The sequence below is a fragment of the Microcebus murinus genome, chromosome 26 (assembly GCF_040939455.1).
Source record: "Microcebus murinus isolate Inina chromosome 26, M.murinus_Inina_mat1.0, whole genome shotgun sequence".
NCBI classification, from domain to species: Eukaryota; Metazoa; Chordata; class Mammalia; order Primates; family Cheirogaleidae; genus Microcebus; species Microcebus murinus.
This window is the reverse complement of record NC_134129.1, coordinates 5,499,930-5,520,363: the sequence shown is the minus strand read 5'-3', so window position 1 is coordinate 5,520,363 and position 20,434 is coordinate 5,499,930. Positions and strand designations below refer to the sequence as shown.

The following is a 20,434-nucleotide window of genomic DNA, read 5'->3' as shown; positions in this document are numbered from 1 at the left end:
TGGGTATATGCCTAGAGTTAGAATTACTGGGTCATATGCTACCTGTATGTTGACCCTTTCAAGGAATTGCTGGACTTTTTCTTCAATAGCTATGCCATTTTCCATTCCCATCTGCAATATATAAGGCTTTAAATTTCTCCACATCCTTGCAAGAACTTTTTGTTATACATCTTCTGATTATAACCAGTGGCAGTGAAGTGATATCTCATAATTTGCTAATGTTCTTGAGATTTTTACTTGTGCTTTTCAGCTGTCGTATATTTTTTAACAGAATTTTTTATTCAAATCCTTAGCCCATTTTTGAATTGCTTATTTGTCTAATTATTGAGTTGTATTTTTTAAAAGATATTTTTATAATACTTCCTCATTAGGCATCTAATTTGCAAATATATTGTCCAGTTCTGGTTGTTTTCTTTTCACTTTCTTGATGGTCCTTTGAAGCCTAAAATTGCTTATTTTGATGAAGTCAAATTTACATATTTTAATTAGATTGCTTTTGATTTTGGTGTCATTTCTAAGAAACTAATAGCAAATCCTAGGTCACAAAGATTAATTTTTATGTTTTATTTTTAGAGTTTTATAATTCTAGCCCTTAAACAATGTTTTGACCTATTTTGAGAATTTAAGGTAGGGGGTTCAACTTTACTCTTTTGGATATGGATAATCAGTTTTCCAACCAGCATTTGTTACATAAGCTGTTATTTTTCTTTTAAATAATTTTGTCACTCTCTTAAAACCCGTAAATGTGGGTGGGCATGGTGACTCAGGCCTATATTCCCAGCATTGGGAGGCAGAGGCAGGAGGATCACTTGAGTTCAGAATTTCTAGCAGACTGGTATACATTGCAAGACCATGTGTCCACAAAACAGACAAAGAGAAAATTAGCCAGGCATGGTGGCATGCATCTGGTGTCTTATCTACTTGGTAGCCTGAGATAGGAGGATGGCATGAGTGTAGGAGTTGGAGGTTCCAGTGAGCCTTGTTTGTGTCACTGCACTTCAGTCTGCGCAACAGAGCCAAACTGTGCCTCTACAAAAAAAAAAAAGAAAAACAAACAGCATGAATGCATGGATATACATTAGGATTCCCAAACTGATTTCATCTGATTTCATTGATCTATATGTTTATCTGCATTCCTGTTGTATCATACACTACCATACTCTCTTGATTATCATGAGTTTGCATTTGTCTTTGAAATTAGAAAGTGTACCTTCCAATTTCTTTTTTAAGATTGTTTCAGCTATTTCTTTTAATTTTATTTCTTTTTTAATCTTTCACATTGGTGTTTCCCTATGTTGCCCACCCCAGACTTGAAACCCTAGGCTTAATTGATTCTCTGGTCAATGCTTTCAGATTACTTGGGACTATGGGCATTACCAGAAATTCAGTACTTGTCCCTGAGGCTGCAGAAGAAGAATGAATACAAGGGTCTGAAGAGAAGGGAAGGGAAGTTTATTAATTTGCTGGCAAATGAGGAGGATGGAGACTCTTGTCTTACAATGCCAACTTCTTGTCCATTGGCAGAAATACAGAGCTTTTAAAGGGAGGGTATTCAGCTTTAAGGTATTGCTATTTAACTACAGTTGATGGTTCTGATCAGTCCTATCTCCAGCAAAGGCAATCTCGTGACCCCTGCCCAGACAGTTCCATGGAGCCATCTCCTGTGGTACAAAGTACAAAAGACACTGACCCTCCTGATCACTGGCCTGAGGCAGAGATGGAGGTTTTAATTCTCAAAAGGCGTGGGGTAGGTTTTAAAGAGACATCTTGCAATACATTTCACACTTTTCTAGGTCTTTCCCTGTTACGTATTCCCCACTGTCCGTTTTATCCTTCCGTATCTATGGGAGGAGGGGTGACGTAGTCCTCAACCTACGTCCCATGGAATTGGGGTGATGTTTCAGATGGAAGGTTTACATTTATTTATGTAATTGTAAAACTTTGGCAATAGATTTATAGAAATAAAGAATGCCACAAATGACCAGGTGATAAATGGCATAAGGAACAACTACAAACATGACTCGACAAGGTGAAATGGAGGCTACCTGATAAGAGAGATTTGACCCCGCTGGGTGTCTAAGACACTAGTAGGATCGTGGGTCTTGCTGTCACCTGGTACACAACATCTGATAGTGGGCAGGGCAAGAAGGAGACATGGCTCCTCTGAGTGTGGAGCTATTTATTGCACCCTGAAGGTGATCTGAGAAACCATCTTCTGCAAATTCAGAAATCATTTACGAGAAAAGTTTCACCAACTGAGGTCTAGGATGACAAATCCAGCTGTGAGACAGATCCGGAGAAGAGGCAATAACCAAGGAAAATCATCACAAAGGACTTGTATCTCCATCTGATAGACAGAACAAATTAACTAAAGAAAGATCAGTGAAAATACCAATATTTTCATTTTTCCTTGTTCTGAAACAGGTGCATTAGGTCACCTAAAGCCTGGCCCATCCACGAAGTGCTTGGGTTCTCTTCTTCTATGGGACACCTCTTTATTCTGGCATGATCAGGCCTAGATCTAATTACTTCCTTTTTTTCTTCTTTCCTGCTGTAGCAAATATCTGGCAGAAAAACAGACAACATTTTGTGATGATGAATATAGCAGTTGCCACACAGGCCAGCAGGAACCCAAGCACATCCAAAGAGTGGTACTGGAACCACGTGAGGTCGTGGGCTGCAACCCGAAGGTGTTTGGCTCCCTTGTGGCGCATGACAAACTCGATCCAGAAGACTGCTCGATCCAGGGGCCTTGTTGGCTGATCATGGTGAATTCTAGATAATTTCATAGCATTCTCTTTATACCTGGAAAGAAAAACATAAAAGATTCTAACACTGAAACTAAGTTTATTGGCTAAACATATCAAATTCTTGAAAGGTTTTAAAAAATGTCATACAAGTGATTCAAAGGAAATGCCTTAAAATTGACAAAAATTTGAATATCTTACTATGCCATATTTTAATATAAGTCATATGCTTGGCTTTTAATTGAAATTGTATCATTAAGAAATCTGTTTAAAAGTGAAAATGGAAGTTCAGTTGGGAAATATCTTTCAAGCAGAGGAAATATTTGGAATCATTCTAAGTGTTGTAAGTAAGGTAGTGGAAATGCAATCTGAGAAACATCATCTTGATGTTTGCAAAAGGGATTTGTGTCATGGTGGGTGAAATGCCTCCTAAGCAGTCTCTCTGATTCTATTTCACACTTCTGTCTTCTACTGTCTGCTTCCTACCCAGTATTCAGAATGATTATTTTGGAAACCCATGTCTCATTTTCCCTTTGCCTGATTAAGATTTCCATCTGCCTTCCCATCTCATTAAGAATATAACCAAATCTCTCCTTTGGTCTACAGGACCCTACATCATCAAATACTGGAACTTCCTCTCCTAACACTGTCCCCATCCACACTGTCTCCTAGGGACACTGTCCTTCTATTACCCTTTAAGATAAAAATATGTTCTTAGGTTAGCACCCTTACAATTTTCATCCCCTGTCTCCCTCTCTTGGGGCATTCCTCTTTGAAACAATACAAATTTTGCTTGTAGCTCCTTTTCAAGCTTCTCCTTAAATGTTATCTCTCAGAGAGGCCTTTAGTGGCATGGCAGCATGGCTAGGATTTTCTCTTTTTTAGTGTGCTTATTTTGCTATTTGATCTTAGAATTTGAAGATATGTTCTATATTTTCTCAAATAAACTGTTAAGTATGAAATACATAAGATAAATGCACACACTATTAGTAAACAGCTCAAATGTTAAAAATTATTATGAAGTCTCCAATGGACTATTACTTTTAAAGAGATTACTTGATTATTTCTAACTTATTCATAATATGGCTAGACCATATAGCTATATGGTTTTCAATCTTTTAAAATGTACTGAGTCATGATCTATTACCCATTATGTGCTCAATTCAGGTAACTATTCTGTATACTCTTGACAAATATATATTTCTAGTTTATACACAGAAGCACACACATGTGCACAAGTATATACATGTTATAAATGCATGTGCTATATAAAAATATCTATACATATATCCTATGTGAATAGGTACATTTTTGAATTGTGTTCCTCAAATGCTTTATATCTTTAATCATTATTTTGTCTTTTCTTTGTTTAGATTTCATATAAGTACTGGTATATATAGATTTATATCTATAATCTCATTCTGTATTTTCTGTTATGGTTTTCCAACCTGTTTTATGTTTATTTTCTAGTTTTCTCCTGCCTTCTCTAAAGTATTTTTATCATTTATTGTTCTACTATTTTTCCTTGACAAAATATCTTTCAAGTATTCCTTTAGGTGATATCCTTTATATAGCAATTTTATTGATGGTAGCAATAAATGCTAAATTGATAATAGCTGGTCTAGACAACGCAATTTCCAAATTGTTTCCTGTGGAGTATGGAAACAATTAATTATTAAAGAGTTATGTTACCAAAATTAAAAATTTGTGCTTCAAAGTATGTCATCAAAAATGTATAACAATCAACCCATTCAGAAGGAAAGATATATTTTAAAATCATACATCTGATAAGAAATTGTAACCCTAATATATAAAGTATTATTATAAATCAGGAATAAAATAAATTTAGAAATAACAGTGTTCAAATTATTCAAATAGAACTTTTGCCAAAGAAGACACATGAATGACTAGTAAGCACTTGAAAAGATGCTCAGTATTTTTAGCCATAAGAGAAATACAAATCAAGACTAATGAGACAGTACTTTTCACCCGTACAATGGCAGTAATAAAGACAGATGATAAGTATTGGGAACAGTATGAAGGAAATGAAACCCTCCTATCTGGCTGGTAGTAATGAAAAATGGTGCATGTATGTTGGAGAACAATTCGGAAATTTTCCATAAACAAAAATTCCCATATAGCCAAACAATTCTTCTAAAATCTACTTTTATAATATAAAAACATATTTTGATAAAAAATCATGTATAACAATGTTCATAATTGCAAACAAAATCTCCATAAGCTGATAAATGGATAGATTAATTATGATATATTGATATACTAAAGTATATCATTATACAAAAATAAAAGTGAACAAAATAATGATACATGCAGCTACATGGATAAAACTAAAAAAAATTAAGCCTAATGGAAAAAGCTATGTACAAAACATTACAAATTGTATTATTCCCTTTATGGGGGATTTCTAGAGAGGGTAATCCATAGAGAAAAAAATTGGTATTTCCCTAGGGTTAGGGACTTATGGGAAAAGACATCTATGCCTTATGAAGTTTATTTTGGGTAGATAAAAAATTATATTATGGTCATGGCTTCAAAATTCTATAAACACAGTAAAAATATTAAAATTTTACACTTAAAATAGGCGATCTTTATGCATTGTAAATTATATCTCATTATCAAATCTATTAAAATAATGATAATATAAAAGTAAATTTTTGAGTAAGAAAAAGTAATACATTCAGAAATTTTAGCAATTGAATTAAAATATTTTATTATATTTCTAAGTTTATCACTGCTTTTTTTTTTTTTTTTTTGAGACAGAGTCTCACTCTGTTGTTGCCCAGGCTAGAGTGAGTGCCGTGGCGTCAGCCTGGCTTACAGCAACCTCAATCTCTGGGGCTCAGCGATCCTACTGCCTCACCCTCCTGAGTAGCTGGGACTACAGGCATGCGCCACCATGCCCGGCTAATTTTTTTTGTATATATATTTTTAATTGGTCAATTAATTTATTTCTATTTTTGGTAGAGACAGGGTCTCGCTCAGGCTGGTTTTGAACTCCTGACCTTGAGCAATCCGCCCGCCTCGGCCTCCCAAAGTGCTAGGATTACAGGCGTGAGCCACCACGCCCGGCCTTATCACTGCTTTTAAGTGTGAATTCTGTCTTACCATTTAACATTCATCCTTTTTATACTTATTTTTATAACTGAAGTTATTTTGTGTAGAACATTTTTGCACTAATTGGTTACTCCTTAAATTTATAGAGTTCAATGCAACTGTGAAATAACTGGTGGAAAATAAAAGAAGATTTCATATTACTTAAACAATTAAATTCTTTCAAAGTTAATCAACTAATAAAGGGATGAATCTCATCTTCCTTCTGGACAAGAGAACATATCTATAAATACCACTTATTAAAGAATTAGTGTACTCACATAGGGTCATTAATGACTGTCTTCAAAGCACTGAGCAAATCTGTACTTGACATTGTGCTGAAGTCCACTCTAACAGCTGCTCCCTTGGCCTTCATGTGAGCAATGTTGTCTGGTTGATCCGCAAACAAAGGGATGCCCACCATGGGGACCCCGTGGTAGATGGCCTCATAGACGCCATTGGCTCCACCATGAGCTATGAAAGCCTTGGTTTTTGGATGACCTAGAATTGGGTGAAATTTCAGCAAAATTATTCAATACAAGTCTTAGGAATAAAATGAAAAATGCACAATACAGGACAATGAGAGGGGCAATGTTTCTGGATAGCAGATTAGAATACCCACTTCCCTGAAATTGCTGTTAGATTTCAGAGGAAGAAGATCCTGCTTTTTATGGACAGGAAAGTGAAGCCTGCATGGAAGAAATGGTGTGTGACTTGGGAATGGAACAATGAATACAAGATTTCCAAGCAGGCAAATGAAAAAGCACATTCTGGATAAAGAAAATGTATAGATAATATAAAAAGGGAAAGAAAAAGGTCAGTCATGTGAGAACATGTCTCTGAAAGCAACATGCAGTCAGGGAGTCTGACACGCAAGGTGCCCAGGGCACAGGGAGAGTGCTGGGAGCAGGGCTGGGGTCAGAGGAAGGACAGGCCACACTTCCCTGTGGAGGTGTCATCACAGTGTAGTAAAGACCAGGATTTATTCCCATAGAAAATGCAGTCACTGGTAATAGAAAAAGACCTGTTATTTTTCAGTGTCATGTGAAATAAACCTACTGTAGGGAAAAGGATGGGGTAAAATCCTAGAAATAGGAGACAGACAACCCAGGAAGCTATTGCCAACTTTTATGTGAGGCAATTACTCATGAAATAAATATATTAATACTTTTTTATGGACATCAATAATACGGGTGTATGTAGCAAAATGTCAACTGATACACTTTATTCTTTCCCCCTAAAGATAGAAAATCAATATGAAATAGCTAGGATTTATATTTGAGATTTCAAAAATCAATATTAACTATGTTAGTTGCTGTTCACTTACTGTTACTCTAGTTGGCTATTAGTCATATATTCAGTATTTTTTCTCCAATATCTTACCAAGAAGGTCATTCTGGGGCAACCACTTGTACAGCCGAGTATTGGGTCCTAAGGTGTCTGGTTTCTTGCCATCAAATCTCCATAGAACCTGTAGGGTAAGAAAATACCTTGCTCCATGGGTGAGACTCCAAAGTTATGGCACGGTAAAACTCTAAAGGGGTTATCAACCATCTAGTTAAATCCCCTCCATACAAAAGATGAAGAAATGAGAACAAGGTTGTTAAGTAATGAGAAGTACTAAATTTCTGAGGTAAATAGCATAACCAGATTTCAAATGCATAGTGTTATAATCAATTTTGTATATAAGAATTCTAAGTAATGTAAACAAATGATATTTTTAACCACAAATTCAAGTATTTAAGAAAAGGACAGTAAATATTATTCTAATATAAAAAATGTGCATCAGTCATTACATCAGTCTTTTCATTTTTTTATGTGTTTTATACTAGGTGTCATCTTCTAAAATTAATAATATTCTTTTTATTGCTTCTTTTACATGTTTTATTTTTAATTATCTTGGACACATACTAGTTGTCTGTATGTATGAGGTACATGTAATGTCTTCATACAGGAATGCAGTGTGTAATAATTAAATCATGGTAACTGTTGTAACTATCACTTCAAGCATTTGAGGGATATGAGTAGAAGTTCATTTATAATATTTGTTTTATAATTACTTTCTCTCCAGTTTGACATTATTTGACTTACAATAAAAACTATAAGATGAGCTGCTTGTGAGAAAGTTACCAATGCTGCATTGAGAGTTTGCATCACTAAACTTAGAAGTTTTAAGCACTTCTTCCAAGAAAAAGTTTCAGTGGCAATTTTTGACAAAAACTCAGAGTATTACCACTGTTTCTAGTTTTGAAAATTCTTTCAATGTAGAAAAGTAGAGACAGTGGGCAATTTATGAATAAGAGCACAGCCGTTGAAAAAGTCTGAAATTGTATTTTGTTAAATTTTGCATAATAGATCATTAACACTTAGATGATAGGCTACAGCAGTGATTCTTAAGGTCTGCTATAACCAAGCCATGTCCATGCCCAGTACCAAAATAAGCTACTGATTGCAGAATTCCTAGGTAATCCTTATAAACTTGAGTTTAATTTAGAAGTCTTTACCTTCTACTTGCTATGCGAGTGTGAGAATAATTTAGAGTTTTTAGCAGAAAGTAGCAAAGATCATTAAGAAAAGTTTAAGATAGAAAACTAAAAGTAATTCCCAAATACTCATAGACTGCCAGCGTATTCTATACATTAGAAAATAAGTTCTTATTCTATTTTATGGAGGCGGTCTTGACCTCTCCCATTCCTGGCTTCATTCTGATTGACTCCTTCCTTTATTCCAGTCTCCTTCAACAGAAGGAGCTGTTAATCTAGTGGTGAGATCAGGATCTCTGTGGGGCTACATTATAGAATGCATAGGTTCTGCCCTAAGGGCAGGATCCCATCTGCATCTTTTCATTAGATCAGAGCCCAGTCCAGAAAGGTAGGAAGTTTGTCTCTTTCTCTAAATATACTTGGCTAGGTGGGTACCTGTGATAGGCATTTCTCAACCCAATCATCCTTTGTCTGAATAGCACCCTGAACAGCAGATCAATGAGTTTTATTCCAAATTGATAGGCCATACAAAAGGTCAGCTCACATGGGAAGCCTAAACTTAATGCATGTAAACTATTTTCAATACCTGCTTATTGGGATTGTGCTCGTGCAGACACTCAACAATTCAACTCCTTACTGATAATATGTGTGGTGTATATGATGTCCTCGGGAAATCTGATAGCAATAGCATCCAATGACAGGGCACAATTTGGAGATTTCTGTGTACGTGCTTTCAATCCCATGATAATACCAAAACTTCAGTGCACCCCTGCGGTATATTTGGTATGGTCGCACTGTTAATGTCAAAGTTACCATAAGTGGAAATCCGCCTCTTTACTATTGTAACACTTTCCATTTATACTTTTAGTTTTTAAGCTGATACCTGAGGTAAATAGAGCTATGCTAAAATAGTTAACCTTTTGGACAGAAAATTTCTGCAGCAGTACTCTTTACAATGTTGAACAGAGGGATTCAGTAGCTGTCCACCATAAGACACTTTATCCAACCTTTTGTGGGATCTGGGCAAGGGCTGAAGCGATCACATTGGCCCTTTCTTCTGTCATGTTACTGATCATCGACCCCAGAGAAAACACCACAACACCATTTTCTCCAGAGCTCTGGACAAAGTCTTCCATCTCCTGTGAAGAAAGAATGTGTTCCGCCACAAACAGGTTATCAGTAGAAGAAACACATTTGAAAAGATTATCTGTGGAAAGCAATATGGAGATACCTTAAAGCGATACAAGTGGATCTACCATATCATTCAGCAATCCAATTACTGGGCATCTACCCAAAAGAACAAAAGTCACTTTATGAAAAAGACACCTGTACTCGAATGTTTATAGCAGCACAATTCACAATTGCAAAGATGTGGAAACAACTGAAGTGCCCATCAATACATGAGTAAATTAATAAAATGTGGTATATGTATACCCTGGAGTACTAGTCAGCTATAAGAAACAATGGTGATATAGCACCTCTTGCATTTTCCTGGCTAGAGCTGGAACCCATTCTACTAAGAGAAGTATTCCAAAAATGGAAAAATAAGCATTACATGTACTCACCAGCAAATTGGTATTAACTGATCCACACGGGAGTAGACATATAGGAATAACATTTATAGGGTGTTGGGCAGGGGGCTTAGGGAGTGGGTATATACATACATAATGAGTGCAATGTGCACCAACTGAGGGATGGACACGCTTGAAGCTCTGACTCGAGGTGGGAAGGGGGGCAAGGGCAATATACTTAACCTTAACATTTGTACCCCCATAATATGCTGAAAAAATAAAAATAAAAAAAGAAATCTTAAAAATAAAAATTTAAAAAAAAATCTAAGAAGAGAAAACCAAGTATTATTAAGAATTATTAGACTATTTTTTAATAAGGTAATCACTAAGTTTATCTGGAAAGAAATGCGTATTATGAGATAGATGGCTCCTATTATGGATATTTGTGCAAATATGTGTATGCATGTATGTATGTGTATGGGAAGAACAAATGAAGTAGAGATATTACAATGTAGTTAGGAGAGATAATGTTAGAAAGTATTTTACCCAGACTCTTCTTTTGTATTATTATAGTTACTAATATAGATTATTAGAGGGGCTTCACTAGGCTTCAGTTATATATGGTTGTAGTTCTAAATCACTATTGTTCATTTCAAGCAGTTTTCTGTAGAATTTTTTTAGTTTGTAGTCATTAGAATCATTCTCTGATTATGACAAGTGGGAAATCTTACTAAAAGTTGAGATGATTCTATATCTGTATTTCTTTAGTTCTATAATCTCTTATACCTCACTTAAAGTTTGTCAGAGTTTCCAAGCCTTTTCCCTTAAAACACACACACACACAGACACAAATGCATACACACTAAATAGCTGAAGGTTAAGAATTACTGCTATTCATGATTATAATATTGTGGTTTAGAATTTTAGTGAACTAGCCCCAAGAATTTTATTTATAATACAGAATTTTATGGCATATAGTTACATAGTTGAAAGATCACAATTCTTTAGTCATTATTCAGGTATGAGGCAATTTTTATCCTGAAATTACACTACTAATTTGAAGTGCTATTTATAACTGCCTGGGAGGGACTATCATTGTCCCCTGACTGTGTCCCATAGAGAGCAGCTTTGCCACCATGGAGAGAGCCACCAGGCCTTTCTGTGATGGACATCTGGTCCCTCCCTTAAGTAGCTCCATCACACTTTATGAGACTCCGGGTGAATGTGTGCTTACTTGGAATTGATTGGGTATTACTCTGACTTGTGATTTCAATTCTGTGCCAATTTTTAAATTGTAATACATTCTATACAGGAACAATTCTAAATTTCTCAATATATTCTCCCACCAAACAAACCTACCAAAAAAAAAGAAGAAGAAGAAAATAAAAAAAAAGAAATATAAAACCAAATGTTTCTTGGATATCACATAAAAATCATATAGTCTTTTTTATTGTTTTTGTTCCTTTCATATTAAATTAAGTCATTCTTTCTTTCTTTGTATAAAATAATGATAAATTCCTTCCAACATAACAAGTATACTTTTGTATGTTAATCCTTGGGGTGAAGCTTCTGATTAAAACTGTTATTTACAAAAAAAAATTCACAACTTTGAAAAATATAGTTTTAACCAAATAACATTAGTTTTAATATGAGAATCCTATACTATTAATACTATTCCATGTAATACATGGGGCATCCAGGTATTCTGTGTGATTCAAGTTACCTGAAGCTACATTTTGTGTAACTTCTGCTCAATGTTTTGTCTCCCTGTCTCACTGCCTAAAAAACTCTTCTTCATCCATTCAGTATAGATGTAATACATCTCTACAGAATCATTACTGATCTCATTCTGTAGCATCTTCATAAAATAACACAAGATCAATGTAAATATTTTGTAATAGTGTGAAAATCTTATAAAAAATATATTGAGTTTCACCCATACTCTCTGCCCAGAGATATTTCCAATTTAAAGTTTGTGTGCTTGCATTATGATTTTTATTCTGTGTATATAGCTTGATGCATTTATTTGTCATATGTGTAGAAAATTTTAATCTTATTTTATATAAATTATAATCATAGAAAAAATTGTGATCTTGTTCTCTTCATCATTTGACCCTTAGTTTCCAAAAAAACTTGCATTATGGATAATTATTCTTTTGTAAAATTATTGTAGTAATGTGGTATGCATATAGTATAAGTCTTATCTTTTTTAATGTAAGATATGTGCATTACTTTGAGTATTTATCTTATGAATATCTGCCACAAATATTGAATCTGCCCATCTTGATTTATTTTAGGTTTATATAGTTTCATATAAGTATACTGAGAAGTCAACAGCTATATGTATTTTTTAAATGATTGATATGTTTTGCTGAATGTCTTGGTATTTTAAAATATACAGATATTGTCTCAAACTTAATATTTAATGGAAAAGTAAGCAGTTTGTGGCAAGAATTACTTTATATAATAATAGAGAATGCATTTCATAAGTATTGACTTGAATTGAAATCATTATGCAAGTTAGTAGCAACAGATATTATTAGTAATTATCACTATTTTACTACTAGTCATGCTGTTACTTACTTATCCTTCTTCTCTTACTCTCTTCCCTCTCTTACTGGAACTATCATCTTCCCTTAAAGTAAATTGGAAAATATATTACTATGGTTAGATTGCACAGAATTTTCATTAACCTTACCTCTCCTTTTGTCCCTTGTGAAAGTTAATATAAAAAATTGGCATGCAACAGAAATATTGGGTTTTAACTATGAATAAGATTTCAATTTTATATTGGTGCTAATAAAAAGGTAATTGATAAACAGCAACACCATAATAGCCAGAGACCTGGACACTCTGCTGGCAGCACAGGACAGATCCTCCAACAGAAAATTAACAAAGAAATAATGGACTTAAACAGAATTCTAGAACAAATGAGCATGTCATTTACTTGACATTCAACCCAAAAAAACCACCGAATATAAGTTCTTCTCATCAGCTCATGGTACATTCCCTAAGATTGACCATATTTTAGGACACAAAGCATGTCTCAAAACTGTTAAAAAAATAGAAATTATACCATGTATCTTGTCAAGTCACAGTGAAATAAGAAGTAGAAATCAACCCTAATAGAAACTTTCATTTCTAAACAAAGTCCTGGAAATTAAACAACCTGTGGTGAATGATTACATCATAAACAAGGAAATGAAGATGGAAATCAAAAGGTTCTTTGAACTAAATGACAAAGGAGACATACATTATGAAAATCTTTGAGACACAGCTAAAGGAGTCCTGGGAGGAAAGTTTATTTCCATAAATGTCTATATCCCCAAATGAGAAAGATCACAAATAGACAACTTAATGAACTGACTCAAAGAGCTGCAAAAAGAACAGACTAACCACAAAAGCAACAGAAGAAGTTAAATCAATAAGATCAAATCAGAAATTAAGTGAAATTGACAACAGGAAAACTATAAGGAAGATTAATAAAACAAAAAGTTGGTTCTTTGAAAAAATAAAATTGACATGCCTTTGGCTAGGCTAACGAAAAGCAGAAAAGAAAAATCTGTAATAAGCTCCATCGGGAAAAATAAAGGAGAAATTACAACTGATGCCAAGGAGATATAAGACATAATTTATGAATACTACAAAAATCTTCATGCACACAATCTGGAAAATGTGGAGGAAATGGACAAATTCTTAGAAACACACAGCCTCTCTAGGCTCAACCAGGAAGAAATAGAATTCTTGAAAGCACCAATATCAAGTACTGAAATTGAAACAGCAATAAAAAACCTTCCTAAAAAGAAAAGTCCTGGACCAGATGGTTTCACACTCGAATTTTACCACACCTACAAAAAGAACTGGTGCCTATCCTGCAGAAATTATTTCACAACATCGAGAAGGATGAAATCCTCATGGACATATTTTATGAAGCCAACATATCCCTGATACGAAAACCAGGAAGGGATGCAACAAAAAAAGAAAACACAGGCCAATAACCCTTATGAATATAGATGCAAAATTTCTCCACAAAACCCTAGCTAACCATATCCAGGTGCTTATCAAGACAATAATCCATCATGACCAAGTGGGCTTCATTCCGGGGATGCAGGAATGGTTTAACATACGCAAATCTATAAATGTAATTCACCACCTAAACAGAAGCAAAAACAAACACCATATTATCCTCTCAAAAGACGAAGAAAAAGCATTCAAGAAAATTCAACAACCTTTTATGATAAGAATGTTTAACAAAATAGGCATAAATGGGGCTTACCTAAAAGTGATATAAGCCATATATGACAAACCCACAGCTAACATCATACTGAATGGTGAAAAATTGAAAGCATTCCCACTTTGGACTGGAACCAGGCAAGGTTGCCTATCATATCCACTTGTATTCAACATAGTGCTAGAAGTCCTTGCTATAGCAATCAGACAAGAGAGCTGAATTAAGGGCGTCCACATGGGGGCATAAGAGATCAAACACTCACTCTTTGCTGATGACATGATATTATATCTAGAAAACTCCAAGGATTCAACCAAGTAACTCCTGGAATTGACAAATGAACTCAGTAAAGTCTCAAGATACAAAATCAATACACACAAATCAAAGGCATTCATATATGCCAATATCAGATCAAACTGCAAACCAAATCAAAGACTCAATTCCCTTCACAATAGCAACAAAGAAAATAAAGTACCTAGGAATATTTAACTAAGGAGGTAAAAGACTTCTATAGAGAGAACTATGAAACACTAAGGAAGGAAATAGCAGAGGATGTAAACAGGTGGAAAGCCATACCATGTCCATGGGTTGGCAGAATCAACACTGTTAAAATGTCTACACTACCCAAAGTGATCTGCAGAATCAATGCAATCCCTATTAAAATACCAACATCGTTTTTCACAGATATAGAAAAAATAAATTTATGCTTTGTATGGAACCAGAGAAGACCCTATATAGCAAAAGCAATATTAGACAATAAAAAGAAAATGGGAGGTATTAATTTACCAAACTTCAAATTATACTACAAGGCTATAATAATTAAAACAGGTTTTCACTGACACAAGAACAGGAAAATTGACCAGAGGAACAGAACTGAGAACCCAGATAGAAAACCATCCTCATATAGCCATCTAATCTTGACAAAGCAGACAAAAACATACACTGGGGAAAAGAATCCTTATTCAACAAATGGTGATGGGAAAACTGGATTGCTACATGTAGAAGACTGAAACTGGGTCGGCACCTTTCACCTCTCACAAAAATCAACATATGCTGTATAAAAGACTTAAAACTAAGGTGTGAAACTATTAGAATTCTAGAGGAAAACGTTGAAAATACTCTTCCAGACATTGGCTTAGGGAAAGAATCTGTGAAGAAGACCCCCAAAGGCAATCACAGCAACAAAATAAATAAGTAAATAAATAAATAAATGGGACCTGATCAAATCAAAAAGCTTCTTCACAACCAAAAAAACTGTCATGGGAGCAAACAGACAACCTACAGAATGGGAGAAAATTTTCGTACTATACATCCAATAAAAGAGTGATAACTAGAATCAATTTAGATCTCAGGAAATCAGCAAGAAAAAAATCAAACAACCCTATCAAAATTTGGGCAAAGGACAAGAACAAAGCTTTTAAAAAGAAGACAGAATAATGGCCAACAAACATGGAAAAATGCTCGACATCTCTAATCATCAAGGAAATGCAAATCAAAACCACAATGAGATATCACTTAACCCCAGTGAGAATGGCCTTTATCAAAAAATCTCCAAACAAATGCTGGCATGGTTGCGGAGAGAGAGGAACACTCCTACACTGCTGGTGGGACTGCAAACTAGTTCAACCTCTGTGGAAAGCAATATGGAGATACCTTAAAGCGATACAAGTGAATCTATCATTTGATCCAGTAATCCCATTGCTGGGCATCTACCCAAATGATCCAGTGACACTCTACAAAAAAGACACCTGCACTCGAATGCTTATAGCAGCACAATTCATAATTGCAAGGCTGTGGAAATAGCCCAAGTTCCCATCAATCCAAGAATGGATTAATAGAATGTGGTATATGTATACCATGGAGTACTATTCAGCTCTAAGAAACAATGGTGATATAGCACATCTTATATTTTCCTGGTTAGAGCTGGAACCCATACTACTAAGTGAAGTATCCCAAGAATGGAAAAACAAGCACCAGATATATTCTCCAGCAAACTGGTGTTAACTGAGTAGCACCTAAGTGGACACATAGGTACTACAGTAATAGGGTATTGGGCAGGTGGGAGGGGGGAGGGGGGCGGGTATATACATACATAATGAGTGAGATGTGCACCATCTGGGGGATGGTCATGATGGAGTCTCAGACTTTTGGGGGGAGAGGGGGAAATGGGCATTTATTGAAACCTTAAAATCTGTACTCCCATAATATGCCGAAATAAAAAAAAAAGAAAAAAAAAGTTCCAAAACAATAAATGTTGGTGTGGATGTATACAGATAGGAATACCCCTACACTGGTGGTGGAACTGCAAACTAGGGCAAACACTGTGGAAAGCAGTATTGTGAAATACAAGTAGATCTACCATTGGGTCCTCCAATCCCATTACTGGGCATCAACCCAAAAGAACAAAAGACATTCCCTAAAAAAGACATCTGCACTTGAATGTTTATAGCACCACAATTCACAATTGCAAAAATGTGGAAACAAACCAAGTGCCCATCAATACATGAGTGGATTAATAAAATGTGATATATGTATACCATGGAGTACTATTTAGCTGTAAGAGACGATGGTGATATAGTACCTCTTGTATTTTCCTGGATAGAGCTGGAACCCATTCTACTAATTGAAGTATCCCAAGAATGGAAAAATAAGCTCCACATATACTCACCAGAGAATTTGTTTCACTGATCAACACTGAAGTGGACATATAGGAATAACATTTATCGGGCGTCAGGCAGATGGGAGGGGGGAAGAGGGGATGGGTATATACATGCATAATGAGTGTGAGGTGCACCATGTGGGGAATGGGCGTGCTTGAAGCTTTGAATCTGTGTGGGGGGGCAAGGCAACATACATAACCTAAACATTTGTACCCCCCATAATATGCTGAGATCACCAAAAAAGGAAGGTAGACAAAAAGATCATATAATAGTGCACTAAGAAAGATTGCTTTTCCTTTAGTCTTAAAAGTATGATATTAAAGTAAAATATATTTAGTTCCTATGTTCCACCATAGGGAATTATTATTTTATATTCTGGCATAATTCTTTTGCAAATTAAAATCTAAGGTTACTTTTAAGATTCACATTGTAGACTTTATTTGGTCTATATTTTATATGCATTCTGTGCTTCTCTAATAGGCAATTATTATGTTGAGACAAAAGTTTCCCCAGGGAGCTTTATTGAGGTGTCCTACAGACTTGGCCTAAGGCAGGAAACACCTGCTCTGATAAGGTAAACCATCCCCTTTGTGCTCTAAGAGGTAAAACTCTGGGATCTCAGTGAGGAATGCTCTCAATGCTGGAGTGAAACAAGTAAACATTACGTTTTGCTGTCAACATTTTGGGGACACCTTAACATTGGTGAGAAACAGTGTTCCTTTTAAGCTAGAACAATGTGAAGAGCCTCAACTCTTACAATCAATAAACAAAGCCAAACAAATAGGAATATATTCACCTTAGGTAGGGGTTTGGCAGGTTTGCAATGGAGTCCTCCAACGAAATCAAAATTTGGTAAGAGTGGGCGAGGAAATTCAAAATCCCAATAGGTTCGAATAAGCCACATATCAGCTTTCTTCATTGTCTCATACAATGTAGTGGGTCTGCCTGAAGGGGAGAAAAAAAAGAAAACATAGATGACACAAGAGAGTTGTCATGAAAATATAAATGTAATTTCCTAAAACGTAGCCAAAGGAAAGCAAAGTATTAAGAAAATTCTTAGAGAAGATATGTCTCTAACATCAGATCAGTATATTTACAATCATGGAGTACTACTCAGCTTTAAGAAACAATGGTGATAAAGCACCTCTTGTATATGCCTGGATACAGCTGGAACCCATACTACTAAGTATGGGTTTCCATTCTTGATGTATCTCAAGAATGGAAAAACAAACACCACATGTACTCACCAGCAAATTGGTATTAACGGATCAACACTTAAGTGGACATATAGGAATAATATTTATTGGGTATTGGGTGGGTGGGAGGGGGGAGGAGGGAATGGGCAATATATGTAACCTTAACATTTGTATTCCCATAATATGCTGAAATAAAAATAAAATAAAATAAAAATAAAACATCCAACTTAAAATAAATAAATAAATAATCATTAATATAATCCACTATGGCATTACCCATGAATTAGTTTATTTTCTAAAGCTAAGTAGTAACAAATATACATTCAAGCCACTCTTGGGGTTCCACTATCCATTAATCCTACCAAACCCATAAAATTCCTTCTAATAAGAACTCAGTTTAATTTCTACAATTTATGAAACTAGTCTCATGATCCTTCCTTCTCCAAGTGTATCAAGAGTTTTTTGAATATATGGTTGAAATTCTGGTACCTACTACTACTTTTGTTTCATGTGAAGATCTTAATAATATTAGTAGTTTAATAATAAATGTGTGTGTGGTGGCACACACCTGTAATCTTAGCACTCTGGGAGGCTGAGGCAGAAGGATCCCTTGAGCTCAGATGTTCCAGATCAGCCTGAGCAAGAGTGAGACCCCATCTCTACTATAAATAGAAAACTTAGTTGGGCATGGTGGCAAGTGCTTGTAGCCCCAGCTACCCAGGAGGCTGATGCAGGAGTTTGCAGTTGCTGTGAGCTAGGCTGACACCACGACACTCTAGCCTGGGAGACAGAGTGAGACTTTGTCTCAAAAAAAGAAATACTACTAACAATAGATGTATTTACTAAGAACAAGTATAAATTTTCCAAAATTATTGAAATGAACAGCTTTTGCTACCCCCTCATTTGGCTCATATTTTTCTTAATGTAGTTATATAATTTAATAAAATATAGACACAAACTTGGATGCTCACATATCAGTAAAATTTTAGGCCTTAAAACAGATAATCTTCAAGCCCTTTGAGAAGGAACATAGAAATGTTGGAAATCTCAAATTTTTGATGTCCATTTGTGAGATAGACTGATCTCTCAACTGTGAAGGATTTCTTCTGGATATATAGAAAAAACCATTTTAATTTCTTAATAGAAAAAATAAGTTACCCAAGGAGAAACAAATTCTTCAATGCCACATTAATGGTTGTACTAGAAAAATGTTTAATTCCTCTATCTACACATCTGCCTTCATCAAGATGTTTCTTGATGTATCTATTAACTTGTATTAGACATGGAAATAATGTATAGGAGATATGAGATTGTTTAAAAACTCCTCTCTGCTTTAGCATGTATATTTAGGACTTCATGGAGTGTCCTGTTTAAATTATGACCACAAGGTTTTAACTGATTCCATAATCTTTCCATAATATTTGTGAGATTGCTAGATCATCTGTATTTTTATTTCATAGTTACATTTGCAAAACATATACTCTTCTGACTTTATATTCATACAAGCTCGCCTTCCAAGGTACAAGGAAAACTGGAAATTAATAACCACCAATTAAAAACATGACTCACCTAGTACTTCAAGATACAACTGATTCCACTTCTTCATATCACATATTTGGAACCAAAAGTCATAGTAAAGCACATATATCATATTTTTTACCCTCTCCATGAATGTCATTTGATCACTGAATTCTGACATAACTGCAGGTACATAGGAAGGAGGGAATAGACGTCCTCCACCATGCTTCTCAAATGTGTGGCCAGGAGAGAAGCTGAGACTATACACAAGGGGTGTTTTGAGTATCTCAGCCAGCAGGTCAGCACAGAAACCAATAGCATCTGCAAAAAGGACATCAAACTTTGATTCTTGTAGCTTTGCCATAAGTTTCTTGTTTAAAACTGCATCTTTGCAGAGCTTTCTCATAACTTCCGAAAATCCTGCCATGATTTCTTCCATTTGTGAAACACCTGACCAAAATTTGTCCTTTGGAAGATCATATATTGCTCTATGGAGCATTTTCATTAAAAAACCATCAAAGTCCTCTTGACTTAAAGATGTAGGATAAACTTCAAATTTAATAGCAGTTGTTTTGCTGGGATCAATAACAACGGACGTTGAAGATGACAGTACAGTCACTTCATGTCCCCTCTGGACAAGTTCATCCAGGATTGTCTTCATGTTCCTCCAGTGGCTGTATTCTGTGGGCCACACCAGCACCTTCCCACAAGTCCCAGAGCTAAAGTGACCACTCAGTTGCATCAGCAGAAGAACTGAAGTCCACAGCAGAGCCATTGTGCTGCAGTACAATTGCTGTTCTCTCCTGCCCTTTCTCATGCTTATATCCAAGCACAAATCAATCAAGTTAAAATTTAACTCCTACACTTTATAGTAAGCATTAACTGAACAGTCTGAGTATGTGGTTGGCAAGTGGACATACCGAAGTTAGATGAATTCATATTTATTCAAGTGTGTTTAATGTCCCTTTTATGTTTGTGAG

At 35.3% G+C, this 20,434-nt stretch overlaps 1 protein-coding gene across 1 annotated transcript; it reads right to left on the bottom strand.

Annotated features, from left to right (window-relative positions):
• Nucleotides 1-574: 574 nt before the first annotated feature.
• On the bottom strand, nucleotides 575-20,365 carry LOC105883081 (UDP-glucuronosyltransferase 2B7-like). Its single transcript, XM_012785960.3, has 6 exons — nucleotides 19,506-20,365; nucleotides 17,537-17,685; nucleotides 9,349-9,480; nucleotides 7,242-7,329; nucleotides 6,140-6,359; nucleotides 575-2,805 (listed from the first exon to the last, which is right to left on the bottom strand). The coding sequence occupies exons 1-6, from the start codon at nucleotides 20,269-20,271 to the stop codon at nucleotides 2,526-2,528; spliced, it is 1,635 nt and encodes a 544-aa protein (XP_012641414.2). The 5' UTR covers nucleotides 20,272-20,365; the 3' UTR covers nucleotides 575-2,525.
• Between the last annotated feature and the right edge of the window lie 69 nt (nucleotides 20,366-20,434).

Bases quoted from the DNA above. Each gene is read 5' to 3' on its own strand.
- LOC105883081 (XM_012785960.3), bottom strand. From the start codon at position 20,271: ATGAGAAAGGGCAGGAGAGAACAGCAATTGTACTGCAGCACAATGGCT. The intron at 7,330-9,348 runs GTTGGATAAAGT...CTTACCCTACAG, and splicing joins TTGCCCAGATCCCACAAAAG to GTTCTATGGAGATTTGATGG. The intron at 6,360-7,241 runs GTAAGATATTGG...ACCCAATTCTAG, and splicing joins GCCCCAGAATGACCTTCTTG to GTCATCCAAAAACCAAGGCT.